The sequence below is a fragment of the Apostichopus japonicus genome, chromosome 13 (assembly GCF_037975245.1).
Source record: "Apostichopus japonicus isolate 1M-3 chromosome 13, ASM3797524v1, whole genome shotgun sequence".
In the NCBI taxonomy this organism is placed as follows: domain Eukaryota; kingdom Metazoa; phylum Echinodermata; class Holothuroidea; order Aspidochirotida; family Stichopodidae; genus Apostichopus; species Apostichopus japonicus.
Genome location: NC_092573.1, coordinates 454,546 through 469,633, shown reverse-complemented (window position 1 = coordinate 469,633; position 15,088 = coordinate 454,546). Strand labels below are relative to the sequence as shown.

Sequence of the window (15,088 nt, the reverse complement as noted above, 5' to 3'; positions counted from 1 at the left end):
CCAAGAGCGCCTAAATAAGGAACCACAATAATAAAGAATATTTCACAAGTTTAGATTTATCACATAAATTGACCTTTTTTGAATATTTTGCTGACATTAAATGAATATATTTTCAGCTCACATTAAAAGATTGGCATAAAACTGAACATAAATAGTAAAAAATAAGAAAACCAATCAAGGCGAAGACGTGATGCATAACTCGTTTATGGCACAGTTATCCTCGTTAATTGTATTTGTAAACATTCGAGAACCCTGTGACTGCGAGAGAGCAGACTACGTATATCACGAATAGAATTTTCATAATAATCAAAAGTATATTTTGTACATATAAGCAAACAATGGCCACCATATGGTACAAGTATACGGCAGGAATCCTTTTCTTGATCGGGTTGCTCATTAATGCAGGATATTGGTAAGAATGAGTGCTGGACTTAAGTTAACGTTAAGCGTTCAGAGTGACTTAGGCTTACTGTAGTCTTTATGGATACAGTGTACACTAAGTTACTTTACACCTAATATACTGTAGTTAGGCCTAGGACTACCACAGGCTACCTAGGACTACTACAAACAAAAAGAAGCTATTCGCCTTATTTCAGCAACAACACAAGAGCTTTCATGGTAAGATATACAACATCTTTAGAGTAATTAGAGATACCCCTTTTCTATATAGAGTCATTGTTTTGATATATTACAGAATTTTTTAACTATTCTCATCAAATCAAAGGCCACTTCAACAGTACTATAGGATATATACTGTATGTCTGCCTTGGTCTGTTGGCAGAAACTAACATTAACTCTTTGTTATGTACCAATACAGTACAGTTAAGTTCACTGGCTCGCACATTGGCTTAGCAAAGAATACATTCATGTGATATGAATTCTATGCATGTCCTTGGCATTTCGTTATGGATGTAATAATGGCACAGATTGACGCAGATTGATTTGACTGTGATTTATTGGTTGCGATCTGTCTTTATGTTCTGACCAACTCCCCGTGCTTGAGGGCGGTACTCCATATTATAACATCTCCCTTTCCAAATTAAAAATGCAATTTACCTTTTAATGATTATCTTTAACAGAGAAACATAATGCAAATAAAAGAAAAAACTTAGTAATACAAAAAATCTTGTTCCCTTCTTGTTTTAATGTGTCTTCCTCTGGCTGACATCTGAACTTGAGATGTGTTTGTATCCGTTGTCTGTGTGTTGTTTGTCTGTGTGTTTGTTTCTTCTTGTTCTGTATGTTGTGTTGGTGTGGTGTCTTGTGTATTTTCTTGTCTAGGTGATGGTGGCGGTTCAGGTGTTTGTATTAGGTGTTTCCTGTTATGACGGAACGTTTGCTGTCCAGACTGAGTAACATATGAACGAGGCTGTGGAGACTTTGCTACAACCACTGCCTTTTGCCAAAACTGATCATTCTTAAATCTAACTGTGTCTCCAACATTAATTTGTTTCAAGGGTCGTGCTTGTCTGTTATAGAAATACTTTTGCTTTTCACATTTCTTTTGAAGCTTTGATTTTACATTCTTTGGTAACCTGGGCCTAAGCAATTTTGAAGTTGTAGGTAGTGCGGTGCGTGTTCGCCTTCCCATTTACAACTGAACAGGTGAATCACCATGCTCTAGGGGTGTATTTCTATAATTGAGAAGTGCCAGGAAAGCATCTTGCCCCGAAACTTTGGATTTCTTTAGGATATTCTTTGCTATTTGCACAGCCTTTTCAGCTTTCCCATTAGACTGTGGGTAATGAGGAGACGATGTGACATGCTTGAAGTTATACTCTTTGCTAAACTTCTTAAACTCCGACGAAGAATATTGATGACCATTGTCTGAAATTACGACTGAGGGAATGCCATGCCTACTAAATTGCTGCTTGCACAAACTGATAATGGCATTGCTTTTAAGACTAGATAATTTGTTCACTTCAAAGTAATTCGAATAATAATCCACTATTATCAGATAGTTTTCTGAATCAACTGTAAACAAGTCAGTGCCTACCCTTTCCCAAGGTCTTGAAGGTAGTTTATGGTTTATCATGGGCTCTTTACAGTTTTGATTGTTGAACATATTACAGGTTTCACATGTTTTCACAGCATCTGTAATATGACCAGCCATTCCTGGCCAAAACATTAAATCTCTTGCAAGTCTTTTTGATTTCTCTATGCCTTGGTGGCCTTCATGAGCCTTGTTGACCATGAACTTCCTTAGACATCTCGGTACGACAAGCTTATGTGACTTAAAAATTAAATCATCTTCAACAAAAGCTCACTTCTAAAATTCCAATAAGGCAACAACTCCCTATCTAGGTTATCTCTACATTCAGGCCATCCTTGTAAGATGACATTTTTCAACATTTGCATTAATGGATCAGCCTTAGTTTTATCTTGAAACTCTTTCACACGCTCATCACTCATAGGCAACATATCTACCATACATACTGAAATTTCAATTGAATCATCGATATCATTTTCAGTGTGATCTTGAAAATTTCTGCTCAGTGCATCTGCTGCAAACAGCTCTGAACCTTTTTTGTATTTCACATTCATTGCATACTTTTGCAGTTTTAACAGCATACGCTGTAGTCGAGGGGGTGCTTGTGCTAGTGGTTTCTTCAGGATTGGCTCCAGTGGTTTGTGGTCTGTCTCAACATCAAATTCGCGCCCAAATACATATTGATGAAACTTTTGGCAGCCAAAAACAATTGCTGCCAGTTCTTTCTCAATTTGAGCATAACGCTGCTGTGACTCAGTAAATGCTTTTGAAGCAAACGCTATTGGATGGTTATCCTGAAGAAGTACTGCACCAACACCTCTACTGGAGCTATCGACACTAATAATCACTGGCTTGTTAACATCATAATAGTGCAAGACTGGAGCTTCAGTCACCAGTCTTTTCAACTCATTAAAGGACTTATCCTGATCATGTGACCAATGCCACTGAATTTCTTTTTCCAACAATTTTCTCAACGGGGCTGTACATTCAGACAAATTTTTGACAAACTTTGCTAAGTAATTTATCATACCCAAGAATTGTTTCAATTCTGTTTTGTTTGTAGGTTTTTCCATGTTTACAACTGCATCTACTTTGATAGGATCTGGTTTTAAACCATTTTCTGTTAACTTGTGACCAATGTATGTTACTTCCTTAACATTGAATTTACACTTGGCCTGATTGAGTTTCAAATTTCTCTCTCTCACTCTATCAAGAACTGTCTTTAAGCGTAGATCGTGTTGCTCACGGTTTACCCCCCACACTAGTATGTCGTCCATAATAACTTCAACGCCATCTAGTCCCTCAAACATCTGCGACATAACACGTTGAAATATCTCTGGAGCGGATTTGATGCCAAATGGGAGTCTTGTATATCTGTAGCGGCCAAATGGACTGTTAAAAGTGCAAAGACGCGAACTTTCATCATCAAGTGCAAGCTGCCAAAAACCACAATTTGCATCCAGTGTTGAAAACACTTTGGCATTCGGGAGCTGTGAAATTACTTCATCTATGGTTTTCATGGGGTAGTATTCCCGTTCAATTACGTCGTTCAGGTCTTTTGGATCTAAACAAATTCTGATACGATCACATCCTGGTTTCACAACCGTAACCATGCTGTTCACCCATTCGCTAGGTCTTTCTTCTTTGACGATTACTCCTAATTTCTCCATTTGACTCAGTTCATCTCGAACTCTCTCTCGGATTGCTATCGGTACTCGTCGTGGTGCATGTACTACTGGCTTTGAATCCACCTTAATCTGTATGTGGTGCTTACCAGGCAGGCAACCCAGACCTTTGAAGACATCTGCATATTCTTCTTGAATATTAAAGCTTGTATTGACCGCATCAACTCTTTTGATCAGTCCCAGGCGTATACTTGTCTGTAGTCCCAGAAGTGGTCTTACGTTTTCTCTCACAACTTGAAATTCAACGTCGTAGAATTTGTCCTTGTGTTCACACAATAATGTTGACTTTCCCAATGGTTTTACACGTTTTCCGAAGTATGAAACTAATTTGACTTTTGACTTTTGTTTGGTTTCCAATAACATTTTGTGTGCCGTTACTGGAAAAATGTTACATCGAGCACCTGTATCTATCTTGAATTCAATAATTTCGCCTTCAATGTCGAGCATCACATGCCATTCTGTTTCGTTATCTCTTGTAGTAACTGTATCAACAAATATATAGTCTACTTCTGACTCTGATGAGGCGTTGTTTTCTTCAACGGTATTTACCTGATCTTGTGACTTCTTATTGAATTGACTTCCTGTCCTGTTTGTTTTGTTTTCTCTGGTACGACACTTACGAGCAAAGTGATATGGCTTGCTACATTTGTGGCAAATTTGTCCTTCAGCTGGACACTTATTTGTGTGGTGTTCATAGCCACACTTTCCACATTCATTGTAATTCTGGTTTTGGGGTCTTGGTCTCATCAAACTAGGCTTGTTTACAAATGGCTTAGACCTTAGTGCATCTACTGTTAGTCCTACATTTGAATCCTTGCTGTACAGCGAAGTCATTTGTACTTTGCTTACCTCGGAAGCCTTACAAATGTTAATTGCAGTTTGCAGGGTTAAATCACTGTTGCGAAGTAACCTTTCACGTACTGAAATGTCAATAATACCAACTACAATTCTGTCGCGAATCATGTCGTCATACAATGAACCGAACTCGCACGTCTTTGCTTTGTTTCTAAGATCTGTTAAAAACTGTTCAAATGACTCACCCGTTAACTGAAATCTAGAGTTAAACATGTGCCTTTCATAGGTCACATTCCTTTTCGGTGTGAAATGTTCCTCAAACTTTTGCAAGATTGTTTTCAAATCATCGCTTTTCTCAGTTTCTCTAAACTGGAACGAGTTATACACATCCAGCCCGTCATCTCCAATAACGTGCAATAGTGTACTATACTGCACCGCAGGCGTTTGTGTGTCCATACCCGAAGCTGTCATATATAGTTGGAATTTTTGTTTCCATTTTCTCCATGATTCCGAAAGATTTCCTTCTACGGATAGCCCACCGGGTGGCTTGAGACCTTGCATTGTCACAAAGAATTTTCACTTCTGACACCATGTAATAATGGCACGGATTGACGAAGATTGATTTGACTGTGATTTATTGGTTGTGATCTGTCTTTATGTTCTGACCAACTCCCCGTGCTTGAGGGCGGTAGTCCATATTATAACAATGGATGTGTAATGTACTTCTAATATGATTAACTTAAAGGGTGTGAATACTCGGGCAAAAAGAAACGTCTAATGCCGGTAATTTGACCTAGTTTCAAATGAGGTGTAACAGAAGTGCTAAACACCATCATCGATCCCAGAAAATAAACACACAGCTTGCTACCGTCGGTAAATAGACGCTAGTGTACATACAGCTGCGGTCAATACCCACAGCACAGTGTATAAATGATACAGCGATGGACATCTCAGGTCCAGCTAAAGATTACAATTAAAGTATCACGTTTCATTACTGTCTGCATTTGTAGCGACACAAACAAAACGTCACTTGCAAGCAACAGAAAGTTAACTGTTTCAGATGGCCGCACACGGTTTGGGGCGAGTCTTCAATGCCTTTAAAGTCTTCTAAAATTAAAGTTATTTTCAAGGGTTTGAGAATTAAAGAGTAATTTGCCAATCTAACATACTTCTTCTTTTATCATAACTATTCCCATTTTAGTGTGGAGTCTAACAATGAGGAAGGTCATGTAGAACCTGAGGCAGAAGGGGACAAAAGTGATGTTGGTCCGTGTCGAGAAGTGTATCCATGTGAACCATGCGATAAATTAGAATTACAGGTGAGCAAATTTGAGGGGGGAGGGAGTAAAATGACCACCAATTTTTGGGAAACCTCAAAAGTGTCCTTATTCATAAATTAGAAGTCCTCCATGTTGTTAATGAGAAGTCTCCATTTTCCATATTTTGTCATAAAAGAGTACCCTTTTGTAAACTTTAAAGTGGCCTTTTGTTGAGAAGCTCGGACAAAAAATTACAAAGTGCCATATTTGTTATTGGTTTTCTTCCACATATTAAAGTTTATATATGTCCCACTGCCCTTCAAAAGTTTGCTGCCCTCCCCTCGTTCCAAAAGATTTAGCGACTGTGAACCAATTTCATACGGATTTCTCCATCAGATAATCATGTTTCTTTCCTGTAATTATTCAGCTCTTGAAATGTAATTGTACCGTTTCATACATTGCTTCTTTCAGATACATTCATCACAGTGTTCCTTAACAGGTTATCGTCGTATATTAAAATGTGAAAATCGCAAAGAAGACATGCTTGAAAGGTAAGCTTCTAGATATTCGATAATCAGAACTGCTGTAAAATGATTTGATTAAGGTTCATATGTGTAAATAAATAAGAATTACAAAGATTTATTATGTGTCGCCATGTCTTGTTCTGTAAACGAAGAGAAAATTGATGTTAATAGAAGTTTCACTCACTTCACTTTCATGTGCTTTCTAAACTTAGCAGTATAGAGTGAATGCCCTCAATCAAAGCAATAGTTTTCATCAAGATTATCAACCTTTAGTTTTAGAATTAGTTAGTGTAGGATTTTTTAGATTATAAAACAGTTGTCATATTGTAACAAAATATGGCATCACAGGTTTGAATAAAATTCTAACCAGTATATCTTTCAAATTAAATTCTGCCATGTTTTAGTATATTATGTTTTTGCTTTCAGGTAAAATGAAATAATTTACAGTAAAGTTTTGTTTGTGACACTGTATTTTTCTGTTTCTCTCCCTCGTTTACAGTTGTCCTAATGGAGTAAAAGCTTTCTGGATATTTCAATTATTCATGATTATAATTGGGGTAGTTTTTGGCATCATGACAATGTTTAGAAGGAGACACTTGGACAGACTTGTAAAGGAAAGAATTATGGAACAGATCCAAAACTCAGCGTGATGCAATACTCCAGTTTCTAGCTTGGGGGTTTATCATCTGAGGATACATCGCTGCTTTGGAGTACAAACCACTGAAAGTGTCTTCTTGTGGAAAGGGATCTGTGTTAAAGCAGTTTGTATCGTAAATCTACAGAAAGGAGGAAGTGTTCCAGATGTGACAGTGACCACCTGTGAAGTATGGTGAGGGCCATTGTATACATCTGTGATGGAGAGTAGTAGTACTACTGTACACAGGCTTTGGGATAGATGTCAGAGTAGTTGCACATGTGTACATTATATTGCTATTCATGAAGAAAGCATGCATGCCTTGCACTGTTTACTGAAGGTATGAAGGTCTCTGGAGTTGGTATGGATACTAGTCTCAAGTTTACCAGATGGGATGGCATTGTGAAGTCCTAGAGAAGATGAATAGTCATGAATATTGATAGTCCTGCATGACATTACACAAATGAATATTTATGACGGAAATGATCGTTAATCAGGAATGTAGTCTCACACAAAAATTTAAAAGTAGTTTAATATTAGCACAACCTTATGTTTAGAGCTATAATTACAAATCTAATTTATGGTCAAAATTTGCTTCAGAATGCACCATTTGACGTTTACACTGACTGTTCCTTTCCTCTGGGAGAGAAACCCTCACATGAGAGTTGGCTTCAAAGACCTCAGGGCTACACCACTCCTTTATAAAATCCTGGATCTGCCACTGGACTGGATCTAAAAGATTAAGGATTGTTTCGAAGGATCAAAGCCTGAATTGATTGCTACCTGAGAGATTTGGTTTATAATCAACTCATCCTGTATAGGATGTATGAATTTCATAAATCGGTAGTAGATGCCCAGGCTTACAGTAAGTACTTCTTGGGCTGCTTTTCATTATTGATGGAGATCTTAAGTCCTATGAGGTCAACATCGGCCAAAATATGAAAACCTTCTACACAAGATTGTAGCTTAACAACTGCAGTGTAGGTGAATAACATAGTTGGGTGGTTGGTGCTCCTTAATGAGTGCTAGGTTTCTAGTAGGTTCCTTGTAGTTTTGGTGGAGGTCGAAGGTCATATGAGGTCAACAGTGGTCAAAATCTAAAATCCTTGCAAAACAAGCAAACTCAAAGAAAATCTTGCCAGTGAAGGCAGCAAAGACCAGTTTTGGATGAATGCTTACTGAATAAGTTCAGCTTTTGTCAATTTCATACTTTTTATGAAGAAGTTTGTTCATAAGTTCATGGTTGGTAGTGTTTGGTGGAGGTCAAATGTCATTTGAGGTCAACAGTAGTCACATACTGTATGAAAGCTTGTAAACAGGTTAACTCAATAAGTTTAGCTATGGGTCATTTCAAACTTGATATATAAGTGCCTTTTAGTAGGATTTGCTTGTTATTGTCTGTTTTTGTTAGGGATCAAAGGTCATTTGAGGTCAACAGTGATCAATCCTTGTCAACAGACACAATTACAATTATTTATATTTTATCTGAGATAATCGTGAGCACCACATACAGTGGCAAGAAGATGACATCAGTTAAATGTAGCTATATGATGCTCCTATGTTGAGGCATTTCACACAACTAGCTCTTTTCTTGCTCAGTTTGATCAAGAAGATGTTATTGATGATTTAAGCTGTGATGACGAGAGTATTTAGCTTAAATTATTTTTTTACAACTGTTGCAAAAGGGCTTGGTGCCAGTATTGATTTATTAGCTTAAATCAGAGGTTAAGAAAAACTCCTTGGCTTGACAGTGCAACTCTGTAAATATTCCACTTAGGAAGACTTTATACTGAAGATTGGACAATTTTGGGACACGATTTATGTATTGTACAATAAGTGATATGGTTGGTGTCCACAAGTGAGTGTTATAATACCTTCAAGGATCAAATGTGCTGGAACAGTCCAATTTTCTTGTTCTGACTTGGCTCTTTCATGACAAGGAATCACAAAACCTGTGGTTTAGTTTTGAAGTGCAATACTGGTTAAGTTAGTCATTGTTTGCTGTAAGTAGCTGGTTGTGATTGCAGCATATCTTCTCTCTTGCCATCAAAATACCCAGAACAGAAACTATCTGTCACAGCAGAAATAAATAAATATTGTTAAATATCAACATTAAACCCCTAAACCTAAGATACCTTCACAGTAGAGGTACCAATAATAGCCTAATTTGCATATTAGGATTGAGGCTGAAGTTTGCCTGGTAATTTTAGAATAATTATGAAGTTTGGAAGAGAAGAAAAGTGCATAGGGTATGTACTAGTAACTTAAGTGAATCTGGAAGGAACCAAAGAGTTTTGAAAAGTTTACATTGTATTTGGTATTGTGTTGTAGTCAAACCATTCCTGTTTAACAGTAAATGAACAGTTGTTTTTTTTCCCTTTCAAAATGATAGACCGGTCAAGGATATTTAGAAAACTGATTCATTTTGACAGACATTTTTGAAACGTTTTATTATCAATACCAGTTCTGCTCATTTTGATTATTCAGACATGTTTTTCACTTGATATTTGCCAAAGGTAAACCTGCCATTGATGTTTGTGCTGGGAGTCAGTTTTGTTACAACACTATATAAATCATTCCTGTTATGCAACATGGAATCCTATTGTTAGTATTATTATGTAATGTAAATTAACATGTAAATACTGTATTAATAATAACATTTGAAGGTGGTCTTACTTCAATCTATGTCATTTAATTCATTAAATTAAAAAAGTGCTTCCAATAATATTCACAGTATTGGGTATTGCAGAAAGCTGAAAGACTAGGCCTATGATGTAACTAACACTAATTTGTAATATGTACTGTGCACACTACACACACACACAAAAAAAGAACAAAAAAAATAATAAACAGAGAAACAATGAATTTATTTTATTCCAGTTTAATCAGAGAATTTTCTGTCTTTTTTTCATTAATTCCAGGAAAGTTTCTTTTATTCCAACACTTCCCTTTTTCCATTGTCCTCCTATTTCTTCCAATTTTTTACAAAGAATAAAAGTATTTTCTGGTGACTGACCAGCTACATCAACCAGTGACAGTCAACTCTGGACAAAACTTTTTTTTTTGTGTGATGGTTTTCCTTGAAAAAAAGGGGGAAGGATTTGTGAGATAGACACTTAACATTCATTCAGCTTTTATCAATCATAAATATTCAGCAGGTTTGCCATACCACATTCTGTCAACTTTACAGTAAACTGATTTATTGTATGAATTGTCAAAATGTGGCAGAGCAAGAATTCAGTAATAAATAAAAAGATGGTAACACTACCAGTGACTTAATAATCTATCATGTACACAAACTCTACTAACAATTTTACATATGTACTAATTAAAGATTCTCTGACAGGACTTTATCCCAATGATTGACATTTGAGCTGCTTTTTGTGATGAGGGTGGGGGCCCTGGGGGGGGTGGTATAGCTAGCAATAAGTTAGACCAAATACATGATGTTATAGTGTGCTTTATGATAGTCTTAATTTTCCTTAGTATGTGAGAAAGACTGATTAACTATACTTTACAAATGACATAGCTCCCAACTACAGTATATCTATCAATACTTAACTGAATCTTAGCTAAGCGTGTTGTTATGCCCGGGAGTTGTTTCAACATAGCTAGCCGTAATTACCACAAATTTAAAGTTATCACATATCAAATGAAGAGATGAAATACTGATATGGAAATTTTCACGAATATGCTGTAGAATTCTTCACTTGAGTGCCAGATTGTTCGAAAAGAACAGATGATTAGTTGGTTTGTTGAGAAATTTCACTTCTTTGGTATGTCTGCATCGCATAATGGTTGAACTCTCAGAACTTCTGCAAAATTGTTACTGAACCAGCATGTGATGTGTACATTATCAAGAGGGAAGAAGTACAACTTGTCGGAACAGGAATTTCTTCGATATGTAGACCTAGGATCAGCAGAGAGAATGCTGGCGATGGCTTCTTTTAACTCCGACCAATCCTTAAAGAACTCCATCGAAAACTTGTCATTGCTTGAACCTGCAGCAGAGTAGATAACACAATGTAAGTTACATATTAATTTATTGGAAAGGATCTTATCTATACTCCAAACAAGAATTAACAAAAAGGGTTATTCCCCTTCCATTCATCGTCACCCCTTAACTTGAATAAATTACTGAACTGTCTGCTCATATTGTTCTCATATAATATTAAAAAGTTAATGTAAATTGACCCACCTTGACTGGAATTTGAACCTTGAAATTTCTGCATGTCATCGACAGCTCCTGGTGTAAATCTCACTTTCAGATCAGCGATTGGTGGTGATGTCACCCAACCACCAACATTGACATTGCTTTCTGACACAAGTGTACTTGGACACGCTGTATCCCTTTTAAGCTTCTCATCATTAGCTGGTGGTTGACCTCTGACATTCATATCGCCATCCACTTGACAGTGAAGACTACAATTCTCTTTCTGCTCTTTCTTAAGTTTGTCATGTTCAGCTACAATACTCTTCTGAGTGTTTCTTGTTGTGCCTGCTGTTTTACCAGCAAGGGCTATCTCACATTCTGAAGGTTCAACGTCACAGACTTGACTGACATTACTCGTGCTCCCATCAGGAAGTGTCTTGTCTTGATTAGCAGGATCAGTCTGGTCTAAGTCATCATCCTCTCCAACCTTAGCAGAGTGTTCACTGAATTCATCCTCTTTTGACTCAGACTCACTCCTAATACCATTGTCCCTCTGGTTTATATCATCTGATAAATCTCTGTCCTTGCAACTTCTTGAAGAAAGTGATTGGTTTACCAAGTCTGGTTCACTGAATGTATCTGATGTCGGTAACTGATTTGCATCGCTCTGGGTATTAAGGTGCGATGAATAGGAAACAATATCATATGCAGGGATGTATGGCTTGATATCCAGTACAGGTGTTCCATCGATAATGTCTATTCCAGACAAATGAAGGGTGTCTCCTATGAAAACAAAAAGTGGCAGCGTAAAGTGTTACAACGAGATAAAGTGTAACAAGAAAGTAAGTATGAAGTAAAGTGTAACAATGATATTAAGTGTAACAAGAAAGTGAAGTATGTTTTAAGAAATAGTAGAAAATAGTAAATACATAGGAGTGCCTCAGAAATTGTGGTTATGTAAGGGACACCTTAAAAAGTGATGACTTCAAATTGAGGAAAAGATTGAGAAGATGGGACAAATGTTCTCTTTTGCTTTAGCAATACTGTATATGGGAAAACTTAAGGCCCAACTATTTAAATTTCAAAGTCACATTCATCATTCTCCCAAGAGCACTGAGTTACAAAGATCAAACATTACTTTATTTATTAACACTACCTGTCACAGAGTCCAGTTTCGCTAAAGTTAGCCCAATAGGATTCGGTCTATATGGGCTCCTACAGGCAAAGACACCAGTTTTCTGCCCATTCAGTCTTGGTGGTTTCACTTTTGCTTTTGTGAAGGCTTTGTTGCCATTTTGATGAAAAACATATATCAGCCTACAAAGAAATGATATGTAAAGACTAAAGAAGTTGACACCATATATACATGATGTGGTAGTGTTATAGATATAGCTATATAAATTTATCCAAAGCCTCAAATTTTCTTAGCATGTACAAAAAAAGCCATTATACTTACTGTACTTCACAAATGACATACTGTATCCCCCAACTATTGTATAAATTTATTCATGTTGGTGTCTCTGTCTCCATCTTTCGATGAGGGAAGCTTTGAAGAGTTTGTGTGTGATCTCAATATTGACCAAATCTTGACTCCATGTCATGTTACACCAGAGAGTTGTTCTAACTCCCTGGATACACTACCACTAACTAATTGTTCCAGAATCACACACAAACTCTTCAAAACTTCCCTCATCGAAAAATGGAGACAGAGACACCTTCATCAATAAATTTATACAAAAGACTGAAAGTTAATACTTCATAACACTATATATTTTGTTCCCCTTTATGATTAATCTACAAAGTAGTCAATATGTCATGAGATCAATGTCTTATGTGTAAGGTGCTATCTCTCCACATTTCTTGAAATTAACAAGAAACTAAATATTTTAATTTGATATAAAGTTTGACCTCTACCAATTACGTATGTTAATGCAATGATTGTTTTCATTCTCCTGAAGCTGTAACATATCACTATGAATGTCACATCATATGGTTTTCTTTCACTACTAAAGTCACATACTAGAACTATTGTTATGAAATAGTGATACCATCTCTTTGATGTTACCGAAACACTCCATCGAGACACCTTACAGGCCTCTTATGTATTTATCTAGGTCATGGATTCAGTTTTCCCACGAGAAGTTTTAACTATCTTATTGAATCTTGGTACAGGGCCTTTTCCCAAAATAGATTCCATTATGTCTGTGGAACATTCGAGAAGGTTCTCTCACGTGGTATGGAAGTTTCCATAGAAAGGGGATGGACTTCCAAACTCCCAACCAATCAGGGCAGATCAGTGCCAGCGCACTTATTTTTATATCGTTAAGTTAATACAGGATGGTCAGGTTATTGGCTGCCTACTGATTGTGCGCAGAGGGAATTTAATAGAAGTAGGGTATAAAAGTAAAAGGGGGCCGAAAGTTTTAGGACTCCGTCAGCACTCCGTGATCAGTTCGTTGCTTCGTCATTGCTTCGTTACTATTTCATCACTCCTTTTAATTGTGTAATTGACGGAGTCAAGTCAAGTCAAATCATTGTAATTTAGTTTTATTTGTAAAGAGAATCGACAGAGAAGAAATTATACCGAATCAATAATCAAATCCTATCTCGTCAACTTGTTTTTTGTGTGAACTCATTGTTTTCTTCCGTTCGAGACATCTCCTGAAGAAGCATAAATACGGCATCAAGATATCCCAGTACCTTTCTATCGCGAGTCCCGATATAGTTTTACTATCGGAGGAGCCGGGCTCGACACAATATTACACTATAATACATCTCTAATCAGACCCACTAATAACTGTAATTCCTCTCGCCAAAAATAGCACAACTAACAGACAATTACCCTTATAACCCTAGTTGTTACCCATTACTTAATCCCATCATTTAGGTGCATACAAGTGCAACATCAACTATTTAGTGTTGTGGCCTTGTTTAATTGACATTTGTACAGATAAAGTTCTGTAATTTAGAAATAGAATTCTCAAGGTAAGAAACATCAAATAGGTATCTATGCAGTGAGTAGCTTATGTATTTACAGCAACTTTTAATGCTATTGAATTTTGTGTATTGTAAAACACTGAATGCCCTTTGTGAAAACCATATAATGCATTTTGCATTTGTGTAGCAACTTGCTAGATGTCATGCCAGATAAACTATTCCCTGTTATGTGTAAAATAGCAAGGTACATTCACTATATTCATATTTATTTGAATCACTTGAGAGGTAACAATTACAACTTTTTCAAGAAGCATTCAGTAAGAATTTATTTTTCTGCTTTATTCAGGCCTAATTGCTACTTAATACCCCTTATGTCTAACCACACTTACTCACCAAACATGTGAAAACTGATGAAGCCCTTCCAAAGAATGATCTGGTCGTTGAAATACTGACTTCTCAATCTTTAACCTTGCTTTGGCAAAGCTACACACTGTTGGCTGCCGAGGAGTTCCATTCTTTGTCTTAAAACAGGAATTAATATACCCAATTGGAGTAAAACTGTAGTTGTTTGGTAAACTGCATTCCCCCACAGAAACACTATGCTGGCTAGCCATGTGCAATAGTAGTGACAGGTGATGTGCAAACAAACTTTGACTTGAAAGAAAATTTGCGTTGTTTGCGAAACTGGGGATATAAGACGATATGACATTAATAACCACTGTTCTAAAAACTCAAATTTTACACATAGCAAGTGTGTATAGGCGCTATACAGTTACAATCCTAGCCAACATTGCCGTATGTGGGTGGGTTGGGCCTATAGTCCTGATAAACTTTCGCAGAACTAGTCCGTACATAGTTACTAACGAATGAGGAAAACGTGATCAGCGAAACACAAAACATGCTTCGTGAAATCAATTTCAAAGGATCGGAAAGCTATTTGATTTGATTTATTTGCTGATCTGTAAGTTTCAAATAAAAAATTACCTCAGAGAAGTGATCAATCTGCTTAGTATCATTTCGAATGATCAACTTTATTTTTTCTGAAACAGGACTGACCATTACTTCGGGTGTGCTGTAAGCTATAATTGCAACTTCGGTATGCTAAACAACA

The 15,088-nt window shown here is 36.7% G+C and overlaps 2 protein-coding genes across 2 annotated transcripts; one reads left to right on the top strand and one right to left on the bottom strand.

Moving 5' to 3' along the window:
• The first annotated feature begins 72 nt into the window (after positions 1–72).
• LOC139978182 (protein JTB-like) lies at positions 73–9,706 on the top strand. Its single transcript, XM_071988104.1, has 4 exons — positions 73–412; positions 5,672–5,789; positions 6,201–6,280; positions 6,753–9,706. Exons 1-4 carry the CDS (start codon positions 339–341, stop codon positions 6,901–6,903), a joined length of 423 nt encoding a protein of 140 aa, XP_071844205.1. The 5' UTR covers positions 73–338; the 3' UTR covers positions 6,904–9,706.
• A 29-nt stretch (positions 9,707–9,735) lies between these two features.
• Positions 9,736–15,067, bottom strand: LOC139978180 (tRNA (adenine(37)-N6)-methyltransferase-like). The gene is made up of 5 exons (XM_071988102.1): positions 14,962–15,067; positions 14,371–14,661; positions 12,197–12,357; positions 11,086–11,823; positions 9,736–10,888 (listed from the first exon to the last, which is right to left on the bottom strand). Exons 1-5 carry the CDS (start codon positions 14,991–14,993, stop codon positions 10,653–10,655), a joined length of 1,458 nt encoding a protein of 485 aa, XP_071844203.1. The 5' UTR covers positions 14,994–15,067; the 3' UTR covers positions 9,736–10,652.
• Positions 15,068–15,088: the final 21 nt, after the last annotated feature.